The sequence below is a fragment of the Bathycoccus prasinos genome, assembly GCF_002220235.1.
Source record: "Bathycoccus prasinos genomic : Chromosome_13".
NCBI lineage: Eukaryota > Viridiplantae > Chlorophyta > Mamiellophyceae > Mamiellales > Bathycoccaceae > Bathycoccus > Bathycoccus prasinos.
This window is the reverse complement of record NC_023996.1, coordinates 114,018-132,078: the sequence shown is the minus strand read 5'-3', so window position 1 is coordinate 132,078 and position 18,061 is coordinate 114,018. Positions and strand designations below refer to the sequence as shown.

The window sequence follows — 18,061 nt, the reverse complement described above, 5'->3', positions numbered from 1 at the left end:
CTTCTTCGTAAAAACTCGACTTCGGGAAGTTTAACAACCCAGTTTTTAAAAGGATATCTGAAAAGAGACCCACCCCTTTCTCTCACGTGTTCTGTCATCTCTTTTTTCATTAAAATCCAACTCTTCTCTCATCATCGCAAGTTGAGACTCTTTTTCTATTTTTTGTCTGTGGAGACAAAAAGTCCTCATTTCTACTCGTACACCAAAAGCATTCTATTCTCTCTCTCTCTCTGTCTCTCTGTCTGTGTTTGCTTCCTCTGCCCTCGTCTCCCTCGTCTCCCTCGAGATTGCATTATTCGCACTCTATTCGCACAAATATAATAATGAAGCGCAATAATGAGAGTCCTCCTCCTCCTCTGAAGAAGAAGAAGATGATGAAAAGCGAAGAAGACGAGAAAGGAAAAGAAAAGAAGAAAAAGAAGACGATTTCGAGAACGTCGAAATCATCGTCTTTCTTCACCAACAACAAAAGACCCACCACCACCACCACCAACAACAACGCGTTTAGGACGACGAAGAAACACTCCCGCGAGCGGTATCTTCGCGATGATATTTTCTGCGGGATTAAGCAAGCGCCGGTGGCATACAAAGGGAAAGACAAGACGAAATGGATTTTGGATGTAAACGCAGAAGAAGAAGAAGAAAAAGAAGAAGAAAAGAGCGGCGTAGAAGCGAAGTCGATGACAACGAAGGAAAACAACAACAACAACAACATCGAAAATGATAAAATTATTTACGTCGTCGACGCGAACGTGTGTTTACACCAGCTGGACGTGGTATCGCACCCGAAGGCGATGAGAAATGTAGTCGTGTGCACGACGGTTTTAGAGGAGGTTAGAAACCGGTCGAGGAATGCGTACGAGCGCGTGAGGAGGCTTTGTCTAGAAGCTTCTTCATCTACGGGGGATAAAACAACGTCGGGGAGAAAGAATTTCTTTGTGTTTTCTAACGAATTTCACAAGGACACGTACGTCGGAGAGCCGAAGAAAGGCGAATCGGCGAACGATAGGAACGATCGGGCGATACGGGAGGTGGTTAAGTTTTACCAAAAGGTTGTCGGATTGTGTTCGTCGAACAAGCACAACGGCACGCAAAAAAGAGAAGGAGGAAAAGGAAGCGCCGGAAAAGCAGCGGAAGCAAAAGTCATATTAATTTCTGACGATCGAGGAAACGTGTTGAAAGCGAAAGAGGAAAATTTGAACGCGATGAGCGTCAGGGAAGTGGTAAACAAACATTTCGCAAAGTCGTTCCCGGAGTTGGTCGATTTGTGCTCGACGAGAACAGAAGAGTGCTTCGGGGCGGATGAAAACGAAATCGCGAGAAATAATTACGCGAAGAACACAAGAACGACAACGAAAGCTTCCATCAACAAGACGGAAATGAACAGCAAAAAGAGTAACTCGACGGCGAGAGGAGGGTTCACCGCCTTTCCCGAACACTTGACGAAAGCGCAGTATGATAGCGGCGTCTCCGCCGGGAGATACAAAGAAGGCAAAATCAGGTGTTCTCCGTACTCGCCATTCTCGGCGTACGTCGACGTGGGAGACGACACGCTCGACGTGAAAATAGAAGGACGTCATCGCATGAACAGAGCGATGGAAGGAGACGTTGTCGGTATTGAAATTATCGAAGATGAGGATGAAGAAGAAGAAAGGGAGAAAGACGACGTCAACGATGACGATAACGTAGTCTCACTCGCACCAATCGTAAACGCATCAGAAGATGTTGCTTCAGTCGATGATGCGTCCGCGAAGGCCGGTGCAGAAATGCCTCCTTCTTTGCCGGAGTTGAAAGCAAAAGTCGTAAGAATCGTAAAACGAAATTGGAGAGATCGAGGATACGCGTGCGCTCTCGATATTGAATCTTGCGCAGATCTCGCGAGAAAACAACACGAGAATAGTAACGAAAATGAAACGGAAGATGGAGGAGGTCGCGCGAAAAGAGTCCTTTGCGTGCCGAACGATCGCAAAACTCCAAAGATTCGTATCAATACGCGACACGCGCATCAAATTGCTTCTCAGAGAATCGTCGTTGTCATCGACGCGTGGCTCGCGTCTTCGCCGTATCCAGAGGGACACTTTGTTCGCGCTCTCGGTGAAATTGGAGAAACTGCGTCGGAAACTGCAGCATTATTACTCGAAGCAGACGTGGACGATCGTCCTTTTGCGCCGGCGGTGCACAAATGCGTTCCGCCGCTGCCGTGGAAGGTGACTGAAGAACACATAGAGGAGCCCAAACGTGAAGATCTGCGGAATCTGCGCGTTTGCTCGGTGGACCCTCCTGGATGTCGCGATATTGACGACGCACTTTCTGCTGTCGTTGTGCCCAAGAACGATGGCGTCGAAGGAGAAGAAGAAATTGAAATTGGCGTTCACATCGCGGACGTGACGACGTTTTTGAAACCTGGAACGCCCATGGACGACGAAGCTCTGCGCAGAGGCACGACGACGTATTTAGTTCAGCGCAGATTAGACATGCTCCCTAAACCTTTGACTGAAGATATTTGTTCGTTGAGAGCGGACGTAGAGCGACTCGCGTTTTCGGTTTTTTGGCGCGTAGATCCAGCCACGATGCTCCCGAGAAAAGACGTCAAACCGCGCTTCACGAAATCAATCATTAAGTCGAGCAAGGCGTTGACTTATCAAAAAGCGCAAGAAATCATCGACGATGAAACGAACGATAAGAGTGACTTGGCGAACGATTTGAGACGTTTACGAGACGTGTCAAAAGCGCTCAGAGCGAAAAGAATGGAACAAGGTGCTTTGACTTTAGCTTCGCCAGAAGTGAGGTTCGAATTAGACGACGAAACGAGTAATCCTTTAGACGTGAGTTTGTACATCTCTCGAGAAACAAACAAAATGGTCGAAGAGATGATGCTCTTGGCGAATATCGCGGTGGCGGAGAGGATCTCCGAGCACTACCCGTCCTTCGCGTTGTTGAGAAGGCACCCGGAGCCGAGGGAAAAAATGTTTCTTCCTCTGTTAGAAACAGTTCAATTGCTTGGTTTAGAGAACAAAATAAACTGCGCGTCGAATAAAACTTTGGCGGAAAGTTTGGACGCGTGCGTGCGCGAAGATGATCCGTACTTTAATACTTTGTTGCGCTTGCAAGCGACGAGATGCATGTCCACTGCGAAATACTGTTCGACCGGGTCTTTTCCGAGAAACGAGCTCTATCATTACGGCTTAGCTTCTCCTTTATACACGCACTTTACGAGTCCGATTCGTCGATACGCCGACGTGATTGTCCATCGTTTACTCTCTGCGAGTTTGGGATTGATTTCCATCGACGAGGTTTTGATCTCAAGCGTTGGGAAAAAAGTCGCCATAGACAACACCAATCTTTTCACTAAGGAGATTGCCGAGACGTGCAACGCGAGACATTTGGCCGGTCAACAAGCCGGCAGAGCGTCGGCAGAGCTCCACACTTTGAAGTTTTTCAAAGATAGAACGACCGTCGCAGAGGCAAGAGTCTTCCAGATTCGCGGCAACAACAACAACAAGACTACTACTTCTACTTCTACTACTACTACTACTACTACTACTAATAATAATAATAATAATGCTAATAATATCAAGAAGGGCGAGAAAGACGAAGACGAAGATGAAATCGTCGCCTTTGTTCCTAAATACGGCATCGAAGCGAGAGTTAAAGTATCGAAAGGATTCAACGCTCGTCAGAACATGTTTGGAAAACTCAAGGTGAAAATAGAAGTCGAGCAAATGCCGTTTGGACGAAGTAAGTTGAACGTTTCCATAGTCGAATAAAAGAAAACACGCGCGAAACCACCGCGCGAAGAAATAGAAGAGATTTTTAGAATAGAATTCAATAACTTGTGTTAGAAGAAGTATGCATAGGGTGGCTATCGTGATGAGTTTCTTTCATTCGTTCGTTCTTTTGTTATCATATACATTTTCTTTTTCATATTAAATATCATTTTGTTCCCATTTTGTGATCACAACACGGTCCGTCATGCGAAAATTTTGTCGTCAACCGTCCTTTTTGTCTTCTCATCAGTGTTAAATTAAACAGAAGAGTTAAAGAGGGTTAGGAATCAAACTTCCATAAGGAGTGACTTCCTGTAAAAGCTGCAATCCCAAGAACAAGTGCATGAACATGAGCGCGAGACCGTACGGCGCCAACATGGTCGGACAATACGAAATACCCGGAATCAAATACCCCAAGCCGAGGATAAACGAAGTAATCTTCTTCTCCCCTTCGGTTAACCACACCAACGAGGCGATGGCGATTATCCATGGCACGATCGGGTGTAAAAAGAACCCACCAATCGGTCCGAGGAGTCCAGGCGGCGCGAAACCAATCTTGGCGAAGGTTTCAAACTCCATCGCTCTCGGCAAGAGCTGCATCATTGCCATGACCAAACCGGGTCCAACCAACGCAATTTTCTTCACCGAATTCATAAGAGTGTACGGAATTCTCTTCGTAACATCCTTACAGTTGCTCAAAATAGTCGTCATGTGCGCGTAGTGAAACGCGAACGCGTTGACCGCCAACGTCGACGCCGCGCCGACGGCGCTGTATTGCCACACCGCCGCCGCGGCGACGAGAAAGATCAACGAGTGCAAATACGCGGGAACGTCCCCGCCAATCCCGAAAATCCCGGCGACCCCGGCGGCAACGCTCGCCGCTGCACCAGCCTGGGAAAACAAAAGAGGTCCGGCTAACGGCGCCAACGGGCCTCCAACCGCGCCTAACCCGCACGCCGCCATGCACGCGCCCATCGTCGGGAACGCGCCAAATGAACCCGCGCTCATGATCGTCGCCGGCGCATATTTCGACACCCGAATCGAGAGTTTCTTCAATCCCTGTTATCATAAAGAAGTCATCATCAAAGAATTGATGAGGTTTTATTAATAATGGTTAGTGTTATTTAATGAATTGTTCTTCTTCTTCTTCTTCGTCTTCTTCGATGTTGTGTTTACTACTAAACAGCACTTTTCTCCTCAATTTTCTCTGTTAATGTTGTCCTTCAAAAAAAAAGGGGAAAAGAAAAAGCTGACGAGGCAAAAAAAAGGAGAATTTTGAGGATTGAATTGAATTGGATGATGATGATGGAGAGCCAAAGAAGAACTCTGCGTGTCTTTTCTCTCTCTCTTTCTCGCGATCGATGACGATGAAATGGTGGTGGTGATGCCGATTGCTTTTTTTTTTCGCGTTCTTCGATTGTTAGTGTTGACGAAAGAAAAACCATCATCACGAGTTCGCGCAATTATTATTCGAATTCTCCCTTGAGAAAGAAAAACTCATCGTATTTTGTACCTCCACGGATTGCACATCTTTTATCGTCTCTTTCACCGGACCGGTCACGTCGGCGACCGAAATCGCTTTCGCTATCTTCAAAAGACTGTTGTTACTTCTTTTATTAGTATTAGACTTCTTTCTCAACTTCAAAGTCGTCGGGGAAGAGATGAATGCGCTCGTGGTCGACATCGTGATGGACACCATTTTTTTATTCGTTTTTTTTTCTTGTGTCGCGTTTTTGTGTAAAAAGTGGTGTAATTTGTATATTGTATATTGTTTTCGTGATCTGTGCTCTGAGAGTGATTTTTGAGAGAGAATTAATTCGCCACTACACAACCACTTTACACAAGTCAAATTTAAGAATTTAGAGAGGAGATATAATCACAGCCACTCGCTCACGAACGAAAGATGAAGAAAAAGAAACGAGAGCATTTTCGCGCGGTGGCTCTGATAGTGAGCGTTCTTTTATTAATCGTTTTCGTAGTATCGCCGTTAGAACTCGTAAAGGATTACGAGAAGAGTAAAACGCATCTATCAACGCCAAAATCCTCGGTCGAAATCCGATTTGCCGACTCAATTTTGAACAACGACGCGAAGGAGACAAACTATTCTTCTTCTTCTTCTTCTTCTTCTTCTTCGTATCGCGAGAGAAGAATAAGTAGTAGAAGAAGAAACCTGATGCAATCATTGCTGTCACCAGAAACGATCGAAGCGCAGCCGACGAATTACCACGTGCATGTCGACCGACATCACGTCTCGGGAACTTTTTTGAAACGTGTGTCGACTTTTTTGGGTTGCAAAACGGAGTGCGACAGGTACGGGTACGAGTGCGCTGGGTTTACGTTAGAGCTTACGCAAGTTACGTCGGCGTATGAGTGCATCTTAGTCGGTCGAGGGTACGGTTTAGTCGCGGACGAGGTTGAAAAAGTGCATACTTTTTATAGAAAGAAACGAGGGGTGGATATGGACGAAGATTTTGCGGGATACGACGACGCGAACGTATTAGTAGAGGAACGACGGAGTTCGGAAACTAAACGGATAGAGAATGTCACGTACGATGATTTGGTCATTCATCCAAGCCTGATACGAAAGTTAGCCTACGCAGCAGTAAATGGAACCTTAGCAGAGATTACGAGAGCGTGCGAGAGGGATCATCGGTGCGCGGGCTTTTATAGGTGTTCTGGAGCGAGCGACACGGCGAATAGCAAAGCCGCAATCGCGAGTCAGTTTGGAATGAACAATTTTAGAATCGCGTACACGCAGCAACAATTTAGAGCGTTTTCGGAGGCGATTGTGAAGTTGGAGGAAGCGTTTGCTATATCGAACAAAAAAATGGACGAGTTTCACGAAGAAGCGAGGGTGACTGGGCCGCTCTTGGAATCAAACGAGGACGGTTTGAGAGCGATATTCGCCAGCGGGTATTCAAACGCAATTTTCCTTTCGTCCTTGCCAGACTCGAGCGAATTAGTGCAAAGAGAAGGAATACAAACACACTACGTAAAAGTGACAAAAACCACGGGCGGTACAGCGAATGGAGAAAATTGTGTGTTTCCTTTCGAATACGAAGGCGTGGAATATTTCGAACCGACATTAGAAAAATCCTGGGAAGGAAAACCGTGGTGTTTTACCTCGTCTAGCGTGACTTTTACTTATAGCAACGATGAAGGTCAGAAGAAATGGGGTTATACAGATACGTACGCGCAAAATAGAAGAAGAGCGGTGTATGTGAGAAGCGTCAATAGTGAATGGTCGGAGTGCTCTAAAACGTGCGGGGGTGGCTTTCGGACGCGCTCGAGAAGGACGTGTAAAGATTTACTGACGAACCAAGCCGTCGATTCGAGTTTGTGTGGTATTAATAGTGGAAGAGAAGACGACGATGGAAAAGTTGAGATTGAAGTGTGTCACACGCACTCGTGTCAAGATCAGTGTTTCGTTCCGATTGCAGAAGATAGAAAACCGTGCAATCCGTATTACGAAAATATTCATAAGGTGGAGAAAACGTCGGTTTCCGCGGAAAAGGAGAGATGCGAGCTGTACGGATGCTGCTTCGCAAACGCACGAGAATCGGCTTCTGCCTTTAGTTGTTATCAATCTTTGGTGCAAGTTGAGTATATAGGCTCGAGCACGAACGAGTGCGCGGTAAAGCGCGACAGTTCAAGTGCAGTTTCAACGACGATTACTAAATGTGGCGACAGTTGCTGTCGAGCCAGCGACGACGGAGGAAACTTGTGCGAGTATCACGTAGGATACTCGGATCCTTTGAACGCGACAGACCCGTGTGGAGAGTATAGTAATAGTATAAGCAATGCGAGCGCAGTAGTTGACACTGTGAAGTGGGTGTTTTTAGGAGGAAATACGTACATCGAGAATTGCATGCGCTTGAGTTCAACGATATCGAGAACACTCCTCGAATGTCAGAGCGCCTGTCGCGCAGCCATGGCGTCTCGGTGTTCGGCGATATCTTTCTTAGGCGCGAAGAAAAAATGTGATTTGTTCCTGTGCGGGGTATTTGGTAGGAGACGCCCGTTACAAACTCAAAATGTGGTTGGGTATGAATCGTACGTCTGGCGATCGGCGGTCTCGGGAAGATGGACGAGCTCCGCGTGGTCCGAGTGTAAAAATACCGGTTATATAACGTACTCGGCATCTTCAGCAGAGTGTACTTTTAAACAGTTTCGAACCGTGCAATGTGTAAATACCGTGAGTGGATCGATTGCGAGCTCAGAATCAGAGTGCGTAGCGGCAGATAAACCATCGATCGAACAATTTTGCCAAGGCGCGTGTCCATCCACGAAAACGTGCGAAGAGCTCGGGACGAATTTCTCGGTACGAGACGCTCTTTTACAAGCGAGTAGGATTTGGGAGAATAACCCCGACGGTGGCGGATATGACCAACACTACGGCGGCTTTCCGTCTCTGCGTTCGTGTGGCACTCAGATTTTTGATGCGGCCCCGAACCAAACGTGGGCGAGCTTCACGAACGACCCTTTGGCGTCTGGGTGCTATCAGGCGACTGGCGCGCAAGGCGTCTCTGGTTACGGTAATTATCCCAAAGACAGAGCTTTTAAATATCATGATTACTGGACGAGCTCTTTAAATCGAAGCTGCGCTTGGAACGACATTACGTGCAACCCAGGCGTGTCCTACGGGGTAAATAAGGATTTGTGCGAATCTCGAGGCGCTCGGTTGTGCACAGCATACGAAGTCGCCCTTGGTTTACCACAAGCTTATTCTGCGCAATATTGCCCAACTTCGTTCGTTTGGACGTCGACCAAATGCGATGAGAACGATTCCACTGGTGTTTTTGTTGCAAATCCGAGTCGCAGTCGTGGTATGTATAAACACTGGAACAAATTAACGTCAGCTATGGAGCAAATGGGGGGCAACGCCAAACATTGCGTTTCCGCGTACACGGATGAATACCAGCACATATACCCAGCGTGTTGCGCAGACTATGCAGTGAACACTGCAAGTAATGCATCTGGATTCAATGCTGCGTATTATAACGACTACAAGGAACCAATAAGTGCTGCTGCGTATACTTCTGTGTACGAGCGAGAAGTTGAAATCAATCGCGGTCTCGCCGGTCTCACCAACGGGATGGATGGATACTGCAAAAGAAAAACATATTTGACGGACGATTTAAGGACGGTGCGGTCGAGCGACATCGTCGTTTTGCCGTGCAAGGCGTATGAGGGTTCTTGCACGCCAACTTCTTTTAGTAAAACGTCGAGGAGTGATAGGCACTCGGACTGTTCAAGCGGTACGTTTTGTGCCGTCGGAATAGGGGAAAAGTACGGATTACCGAGAGGCTCAAACGTCTGCATACCAACCTATCATTACAATCAGATTAAAGTATTAGTTGGTAAAATACTAACTGGTGTACAGACACCGCTGGTATTTGTCGAACGCGGTACGGCGACACTTCCGGCGAGAGCCTCTGTGAAGATCTTGCGAGGACAGCGTATTGGGTGCATGGGCGCATGGGACGGGACTGCAGACGTTGCGGCATCAAAGACGCTTGTGAAGCAAAGCGGGCACTCGGTGCGTTCGAGCGCTAATTACGTGCACATGCGACCATTTAGCGATGAAATGCACACGAATCAATCGAGTATTCATCAACCGTACATGGAATGGAACGATTTCATCGCCGATGGGCGGTATCGTGTGCCCGGATTTTTATACGAGGACGATAGGCATCAGGTTTGTATGTGTGATTTAGACGCGAATGACTGTAACGCGCCAGCCTCTTGGGACGATTTAGGTTTCGTAACGATCGAAACTGAGTCTGATTATTACGAAACGCAGCGTTGCGGACTCCCTCATGGTGGCGATTTGTTCGAGTCTTACGATTCAGCCTCTTTCGAGGAGTATATTCCTCCTCACACTCTCCATACTTTACAAATCTCGCAAGAACGGTTTAGAAAAACCTATTTTATCGAATTTTGCGCGCAAAGGTGCACATCGAACGCTCGATGCGCGGGATTTGATGTAGTCACTCGATCGGCCAGTTCACATTCTACGTGCCGTTTGCGATCGAGTTCGGTCAAGATACGCCTTCGCCAAGGGAGAAATGAAGATTTATTGATTACATTTTACATGCGACGCGACGAGCGCGATCGCGGAATGCACTCTTGGGATTGGCAGCCATCTTTGAACTTTGCTTCGAATGGTACGCACAATATGCTTCAATCGCATTGGAATCAGGTAATTCCAAACGAAATTATTCCCAATCTCGCCCTCGGCGGAGGAAGTATGAGTATGAGGGTGAGCGGGGATTTTGGCGGATTTACCGAAAAGATATTTCCTCAAACGGGAAATTTCACTTCGGATTCGTTGACACTAGGTAGTATTGCAAAGTTGCGACGTAATATAGACCCGTTGATTGGTTCAAAGAATTACTTAGGTGCAGGAGCAAGTTCGAAGTTTTACTCCGAGAGAGAACTTTCGCACGTTTCGTTACATTCTGGGGATTCGAAAGTTTTTCCTTTACACGGACAGCGAATTTATCACAGCGATGGTGGTCTGCTAGGCACAGAACCAAAACGTACATATCGGTACATAGCTGCAGATTCAGCTGAGTTGAGCTCGTTACAGACATCAGAAAGTGTGTTTTTCTCTGGAGGCTTGTATCTAGACTACGCGAAGCCTACGTGCGGCGGGACGGCGAATTCTAGTCCGTGCTTCCATAAAAAGTCTCTCGTGATCCACGCAAACGCGGATGGAAGTGATGTTACTGAATACCAGTCGAAGTGCTTCATACCAGCGTTGCATTTATCGGCGTCCCTTGGAGGTGCGGGTTTCGAAAGAGGGCGAAAAATATGTTACACGAATGCTGAGCAAACCGAATGGGGGTATTGCGACTGCGAGGAGGAGCTTTCTTCCGCGATTTTGAAACGCACTCGATATTGGGGACAAGACTCGATTTTTCATAACGCTAAATATCGAGGCGAAGAAGTTGTGATGATTACCGATGATTTTAACGCCCCCATTCAATCGATGAAGTGTGTCGAGTCTGGGTTAGGGCTGACCTCTGGTAAGTTGAGCGAGTGCGCTTTTTACAGCAACACGACGCTGTGCTTAGAGGACGAGCGATATTACGACTGGGTTCGCATCGATTCGCTCTTCATTAAACCGGTGAGTACTTTGCAATACGTACGCAACGACTTGGATCCAGCATTAGGATATCCCACCGGGTACGTGCGATGCCCTGTCGGCAAGGTTCTCACCGGCTTAGCCTTTACACACGACACGAATCAATCATCTGCCAAGGCGGGTGTAGTTCCGCGTTGCGGCACGCCTAGTGGTTTTACCGTTGATAGTTCTAATGAAGTGAAAGCGCGAACTTTTGCATCAAAAAGCAATGCAGTAAAAAAAGGTACGCATTACGAGATGGACGAGTCGTGCGCACAGGGATACATCGCGACTGGTGTCGGTCTCGTCGGTATGCGCCACACCGATTCATGGGGAACCTCTGTAATGGAAGATTCTTCGTTCAACGACAGACACTTGCTGTGCTCGCCGGTTTCAGCTATTGGTCTTGGAATTGCGGATGGATATACTTCGAGGTCGTGTAAAAAGTTGGACTGCGCAAATGCAGAGATTCTTTCTTCACAAACCACCGAATCCTTGAGCCAGTGTCTGGCTGGCGGCGCCAATCCCTTCGGGTTTAGTCCAGCTTCAGGTGCGACGTTTACGTATGCGCGCGAAACGAAAGTATGCAGAATATACAAAGAAAGATGCGATGAGACCTTGACTGCTGTACCTTCGAGTGTTCCTTCTTACGAATCATCAACTTCCTATCTCGGAGAAACTCGTTTTACCCCGGTGGAATACCTGCACCCGGTAACGATATCGGATTTGGCCTCCTTCGTCGTGATGTCCAACGAGGAAGGCGTTGATTATTTCGTAGGAAACGTCGACGTTGTCTGGGCCACGACACCTTGGAGCATATGTTCGAAACCTTGCGAAAGCGGTGTACAATTTCGTAAAGTTTTTTGCGCGCTCAGATCGCGCCAGATTTTATCTGACGCAGTGAACGATTCTAAATGCGCTCATTTCGATGTAAAGCCAAACGGCATGCAATCGTGTAACGCGTTTAGTTGCAATCCGCAATGCTTGTTGAAAGTAGGCACATCGCGAACAATTTGTGTTCCATATGAATTGGACTCTCAAGGAAACACTCAAAATGTCAACATTCGAAAAGCCACGTGCGAGAAATATGGCTGTTGTTTTGTGCCGTCCACCAGTGAAAAGGAGTGCTACTCGAAAAATTTGACGGAGTTAAATGAGGTTCTCCACGCTCAATGGGTGCCACTTGCGTGGGAAAGGTGCGGAAAGACTCCACAAAAGCGTCGTGCGGACCTGGAAATTTCGCGTAACGATATAATTCAGAAAAATCTTTGGAACACCCAGTCGCGCATGAACGCATGCGTGTGGCCAAACGGTACGCGCGCCGAGATACAAAGATGTATAGCAGGGGCAATGCCACCTACAACTCGACTATGCGATCAGTACGAATCACATGGTTTGCTATGTAATGTAGATTGTCATTATGGTCGGTGTGAGGTTATGGCTGATTACGGCACATGCATTTGCCTCAACGGTTGGGCTAAAGATCCGGACGGGAAGTGTACTCTCAAACGCGGCATCGATAATGGAGAATCGTGCGCGACACCTTCGTGGAACGTAAGCGAATGGAGTGCGTGTGAGAAGGCACCGATAGGATCTGGGATCGCAAGCACCGGTGTGCGCGGGCGTAGTGTTAAGTGTATACCATCTTCGGCCATATGCTATACTGCGTATTGTGAAGCAGCCACAAAGCCGGCTGAATTTGACACCTGTAGCTACACAGAAACCCCTGCCTCCTTGTTTTTGCCATCAGGATGGACCCACTTTTTGAAAGCAGAAGCGAGTGAATTACTCGACCCAATCGATGACTTTATTCTATTCGAGCGGCGCGCGCATACGAGCGAGAAGACGTTCAATGCATCTGTCAGTGAGTGCGTCAGGGCGTGCTCGCATACCGCTAGATGTCCAGGTGTGGTTTTCACGCCTGACATTGATGATAACCCCGAAAGCGGCAATTGCGGTTTTATATCAACTAAGAAATTAAGCAGATCAGCGTCGCCAGCATTTGAGCGATCAAGTAGGTCTCACGTGTTTGCCAAGCGCGGCGTATTCACGCAATATCCGTACATGGGGTCCGAGGCTTTCGGTGAGCTGTTCAACGTTACGATCGACTCAGGAGAAGTATGGACGGAAGTGTTAACAAACGCTTTGCTTGATTGGAACGAAAATCATGCAAAATCTCAATCCTCGATCCCAGAATCGGATACAATTTGGGACTTTATTAGAACTCAAACGGGAGATCAAGGCGTGAGTTTGAGGAAATCGCTCTATTCACTATCGATGCCGACGCATCCTAAAGTTGTGGAAAACCTTCGCTTTTTGAAAAACTTTTTCGACGACGAGCAAATAGTAGATTCGAACATCCCCGACGTTCTTCTCGCGTTCTCGCAGAGATACAGAAACATAGGTTCGCTAATAAACTCAACCTCTCCCGAGCAGGGAGAAGACGGGGCTACCGCAGATGTTGAATTCACAAAGTTGCGAAATTACTGTGCGCAACATGGGAAGCAATTCAACGCACCCACGTCAAGATTGAAGAACCCTTCTCCGATCGCCGCTCTGGATTATTTGATAAAAAAAGTGGGTAGAAAAGATCTCGCTTTCCCTCTTACAGATGCACCATGGCCATTACTAACGATACATCCAATTGCTCATATTCCCACTGAGGAGTGCGACTGGATTTGGAGCCGATACGAAGACGCGGAGGCAGATAACCCAGATGAGTACGTTGATCTCAATCGTACCAGTAAAGCCGGCATCGCTACTTCTTGGTTTCGATACAGTTCTAATTACGACAGCAATAAACCAGACGCAAACGTGTGTCGAAATTCGAATTGGTACAAAGACTCTCTACCTCGGATTGCCGAAGATGGGGGAGGGAGCGCCAGGTTGTCGTATCTACATGTTGGAAATGTTGCATGTAGAGGCGGACCGGCGACAATGGTCCAACAACCCGGAGGTCACTCAGCAGCAATCGCATTTAATAAAAGCCCAAGTGGGTTATGGAAAATGAATAAGTTTGGGTTCATTGCTGGTGAAGTATCGACGTGGTTGACTGATGTGAACCCGCTCCCTACAGACGATATCCGGAGACGTGGAGAAGGGATTGAAACGTCCTTAGATTACATATCTTCGATACCTCGCGCAATGAACGAAGGCCTGGATAGTTATTTAGAGGTTCGGCTTGCTATGCAGCTATTTCGCACCTTCTATTATAATATGGGCGGCTTAAACACCCAAGAGCGGGTCATAATGCTCTTACTTTCCACGTTGGAGAAAAATCCTCACGTCCCTGAAGCATGGGATTTAATTTTCACGCACTATCAAATGACATCAATTACGAATACTACAATCCTCGAAAAGGCTGCCAGACAATTCTTGCACGTCGCGCGTTTCTATCCTAAGAGTTTGGAGAAATTTCTTTCAGCGGGCGCACGATTAGTAGGATGTCCTTTTGGTGTGACCAGTGATGGTCCACTAAGGTATTTCTTGGATGTGGTCATCCCCTACATACTTGAAGGGGAAAGCTCAATGTTTAGATCGGCGACAAGGTATAATGTTCTTCTCAGAATACTACCATGTTATAGGAGCGCGTATGGAAGTAGCATTGCTGTCTTGAATCTGTTCAAATCGGAACTTCTTGCGCTGGCGTGGAATGAACCCTCCGCTGGAATCAGACGAGCGACGCGAACTGACTTTACACTCATCGATACGCCTGGTAGCGCAAATGCGTTCAAAAATGCGTTGACATTTTTGCTCGGATGCGGTCCAGAGTTTACGAAAGGTATATGTTTCAACGGTTTGGCCGGTTACGACGCCAATGCGACGAAGTTGTGGCTGGAGGATTTGTTTCTTGAAATGCCTAGAGGTCATGTTGGTGGCCGCATGGATACTCTTGTTGGCACTTGGACAATATGTAACGAACCTGACATCAAGCCACCTTTCGGTATTTTAAATGATCCTATTTCAACGTGGACGCAAAGAGGGAGAGTCGCGGAACGAGGTTCTTTTCGAACTTTCAAAGCTTACCTTTTGAAGTATAAAAGGCTTGCGGGTACTTCATTCAACGTGACTAACGAAACTGCTGTTTTCGTGGCGGGAATTGATCAAAGTCTTTCAAATCCGTCCACGTTATATTCCAAAGGTCTTCTAACATATTCAAGTTCACCTAGTAATAGGATAATCCTGGCATCGTGCTCAAGTCCATACGAATATCTCGGAGAAGGCGAGTGTATGGTGAGTAACGGCCTCGAGTCCCCGATGACATTTCGAAAGGAATATTCTGATTTGAATCCGCATGTCGTAGGAACAAATGCGCACGAGGCTAGGAACCGATGTAGAAACAAATGTCTCGAGTTCACGTGGTGCCTTGCCGTAGAAGTTGAGCTCGATGCAGAGTCGCAACTCACTCCTGGATGCAAATTAATAACGGATTGGACGGCTTATGTAGTAGAATCTGGTAACACGCTTGCAAACAATTTTTGGGGAGGCGCAGAAACTCTCGGTGGCGAAACGTATCAAACTCACTGTCATGGTGGAACTTGCCGCGCCGACGCGCCACGTTTTTTCGGTGGCAGAGTGCACTCTCTAACAGGTCATCATTGCTATGCGAAGCCAGATATTGCACCGCCGTCGCCTGCTGCACCGCTCCCCCCCCTCTTGCCTCCCCCTCCGTTACCATTGCTACCTTCACCTCCGCCACCTCCACCGGACCTTGATTACTCGTATCTTGGTGAAGGTGAGTGCCGCCAATCAAATGGAAATTATGGGATAAAATTCTCAAAAAGCTGTTACGATTTATTCCCCCACACGAGCGGTACTAATGCTCATGACGCAATCATTCTATGCAAGGCAAAGTGTATCGTATTCGCGTGGTGTTTAGCTGCAGAAGTTGTACTTCGGGATATTTGGCCAACACCTGAGTGTCGATTAGTTACGGATTGGAACGCTTATGTTGTTGAATCGACGAATACATTCCAAAACAACAAATGGGGAGGTATGCAAAGTATAGATGGTGAAAATTATCAGACTTATTGCAATGGAGGTTCGTCCCTGTGTGGGCCTTCAAATGTTTTCGATGGAGGGAAACTCAACAGTCGAGAGGGATACCACTGTTATCTGAAGACTGCTTCCGCACCTCCGGCGACTTTACCACCTCCGAAACCACCGCCATCACCTCTTCTATCCGGTGTGAGTGCGGGAGTGTTATCAGAAACCGCGAAAAATAACAGACGTGTGCTTATGGAAGAGAAATTAAATGAAAATCATCTTATCTTTGACGCTTCATCGAGTTCTGACTCGTTAATATATCGCTTCTTTTACGACGCGGAGATGAATCTCGACGCGGACGATGGCACTTCCAAAGTTCTCGTCGCGTCATTGAGTGCAGAAAACACGAATAGGGGATTCGATGCATCTCTCCTCGCTCCAGTATCGGCAGTCTCTCTCGATCCAATAAAAAGAGAAGCTTATGGTGATAATGGATGCTCTGTGGGGTGCGTAGTTTGTACGAATGCGACCTTTTGTGTGACGTGTGACATCACCTTCAACCCGAATATATCTTCGGGAACAAATTATTCCAGAATTTGTCTTGCGGCGGGTATTCCAGATGCACGATCACCGTTTAACTTTACTCGGCAAGATTTTGCGGTCGCACCCCCGCCACCGTCGCCAATCCCCTCACCACCATTTCAAGCGCCATGGCCACCACCAGTTCCTCCAAAACCGCCGCCATCGCCACCAACTCCACTTCCTCCTCCACTGCATCCGCCGTTCCCCCCTCCCTCGACATCGCCACCTCCAAAGCCGCCGCCGCCGTCGCCACCGCCTCCTTCACCACCACCTCTACCTCCACCTCCACCTCTACCTTCACCTCCTCCTCTATCTCCACCACCACTACCGCCACCTTTGCCTCCTCCTCCTTCTCCTCCTCCTCCTTCTCCTCCGCCGCGTCCTCCTCCTTCTCCTCCTCCTCCGCCGTCACCGCCTCCATCTCCGTGCACGCTCGATGGAAGTTGTCCTTTGCCTCCTCCATCCCCCCCTCCTCCACCCTCTCCTCCTCCTCCATCGCCTCCCCCTTTCCCACCACCGTCTCCTCCTCCGTTTCCTCCACCGTCACCTCCCCCTCCGTCATCTCCCCCTTTTCCTCCCCCTTCGCCTCCGCCTCCTTTACCTCCGCCTCCTTTGCCGCCGCCTTCCCCGCCACCTTTACCACCCCCTTTGCCTCCCCCTCCGTTGCCACCTCCGCCTTCACCTCCGCCATCGCCACCTCCGCCATCGCCACTGCCAAGTCCACCTCCAAAACCACCGCCACCAAGTCCACCTCCGCCATCACCTCCACCGGCACCACCGGTACCTCCACCTCCGCCCCCTTCGCCGCCCCCACCGAAACCACCCCTTCCTCCTTTATTTGCGGAAGATTTTAAGTGTCCGTTTACCTTGTGTGGTTCCGACGAAAGCTGCCCTTGCTTTAGCATGAGATGCTCCGACCGAATCAATGGCATTCAGTACAAGAAAGTTGCACCAGGTTGCATGTTTGTGATCGTGGAATACTGCGCGAGCAATTCGGCAGACCCGGGATGTGCGAAATACATTTCGAAGAAAATTAAGCTTCAGAAGATTGAAAAGTTTAAGCGAACGAAATTACAGTCCAGCGATATGCCTTCGAAAAAGGGTCTCAGCATGTCTCTCGATTTTCCAGCTTCATCGCTTCAAGATGATGTGAACATCGTCATCTCAGAGCTCGATAATACAGATGTGGGTGGAACGATACCACCAGAATACCGTTCGACGGCCATTGGAAACATAATCAATTTGATGCCGCACGGACAAATTTTTGATACCTGTGTCACTCTCGAATTACCATACGAGTACACTGGATCGCACCTTAACGTTGCTTTACTGAAAGCTCCGAATGCTGACTCTACTTTCGATGTCGTTCCCGATACAGTTTATGAAGACCTTGGAGATGGACTGGCGATAGCGCGAGCGTGCATCATGAGTTTCAGTACGGCGATGGTTGTCGAGCAAACCTCACCACCTTCACCGCCGCCGCCGCCGTCACCTTCGCCGCCACCTCCATCTCCGCCTCCATCTCCTCCGCCTTCGCCGCCCCCCCCACCGCCTTCACCTCCTCCCTCACCCCCACTTCCATCGCCTCCTCCCCTTC

General features: G+C 48.1%; 5 protein-coding genes across 5 annotated transcripts; 3 read left to right on the top strand and 2 right to left on the bottom strand.

Annotated features, from left to right (window-relative positions):
- Positions 1 to 323: 323 nt before the first annotated feature.
- On the top strand, positions 324 to 3,767 carry Bathy13g00350 (predicted protein; the record flags this gene model as incomplete). Its single annotated transcript, XM_007509451.1, has 1 exon — positions 324 to 3,767. The coding sequence occupies one exon, from the start codon at positions 324 to 326 to the stop codon at positions 3,765 to 3,767; it is 3,444 nt and encodes a 1,147-aa protein (XP_007509513.1).
- Positions 3,768 to 4,037: 270 nt separating this feature from the next.
- Bathy13g00340 (unnamed protein product) lies at positions 4,038 to 5,466 on the bottom strand (the record flags this gene model as incomplete). The annotated part of the gene is made up of 2 exons (XM_007509546.1): positions 4,038 to 4,826; positions 5,281 to 5,466. The coding sequence occupies 2 exons, from the start codon at positions 5,464 to 5,466 to the stop codon at positions 4,038 to 4,040; spliced, it is 975 nt and encodes a 324-aa protein (XP_007509608.1).
- Positions 5,467 to 5,670: 204 nt separating this feature from the next.
- On the top strand, positions 5,671 to 16,228 carry Bathy13g00330 (predicted protein; the record flags this gene model as incomplete). The annotated part of the gene is made up of 2 exons (XM_007509453.1): positions 5,671 to 16,193; positions 16,225 to 16,228. 2 exons carry the CDS (start codon positions 5,671 to 5,673, stop codon positions 16,226 to 16,228), a joined length of 10,527 nt encoding a protein of 3,508 aa, XP_007509515.1.
- A 294-nt stretch (positions 16,229 to 16,522) lies between these two features.
- Bathy13g00320 (unknown protein) lies at positions 16,523 to 17,224 on the bottom strand (the record flags this gene model as incomplete). The annotated part of the gene is made up of 1 exon (XM_007509542.1): positions 16,523 to 17,224. The coding sequence occupies one exon, from the start codon at positions 17,222 to 17,224 to the stop codon at positions 16,523 to 16,525; it is 702 nt and encodes a 233-aa protein (XP_007509604.1).
- Positions 17,225 to 17,367: 143 nt separating this feature from the next.
- Positions 17,368 to 18,061, top strand: Bathy13g00310 (unknown protein (Partial); the record flags this gene model as incomplete). The annotated part of the gene is made up of 1 exon (XM_022379221.1): positions 17,368 to 18,061. A coding segment is annotated over one exon (694 nt), but the record flags the coding sequence as incomplete, so codon positions are not given.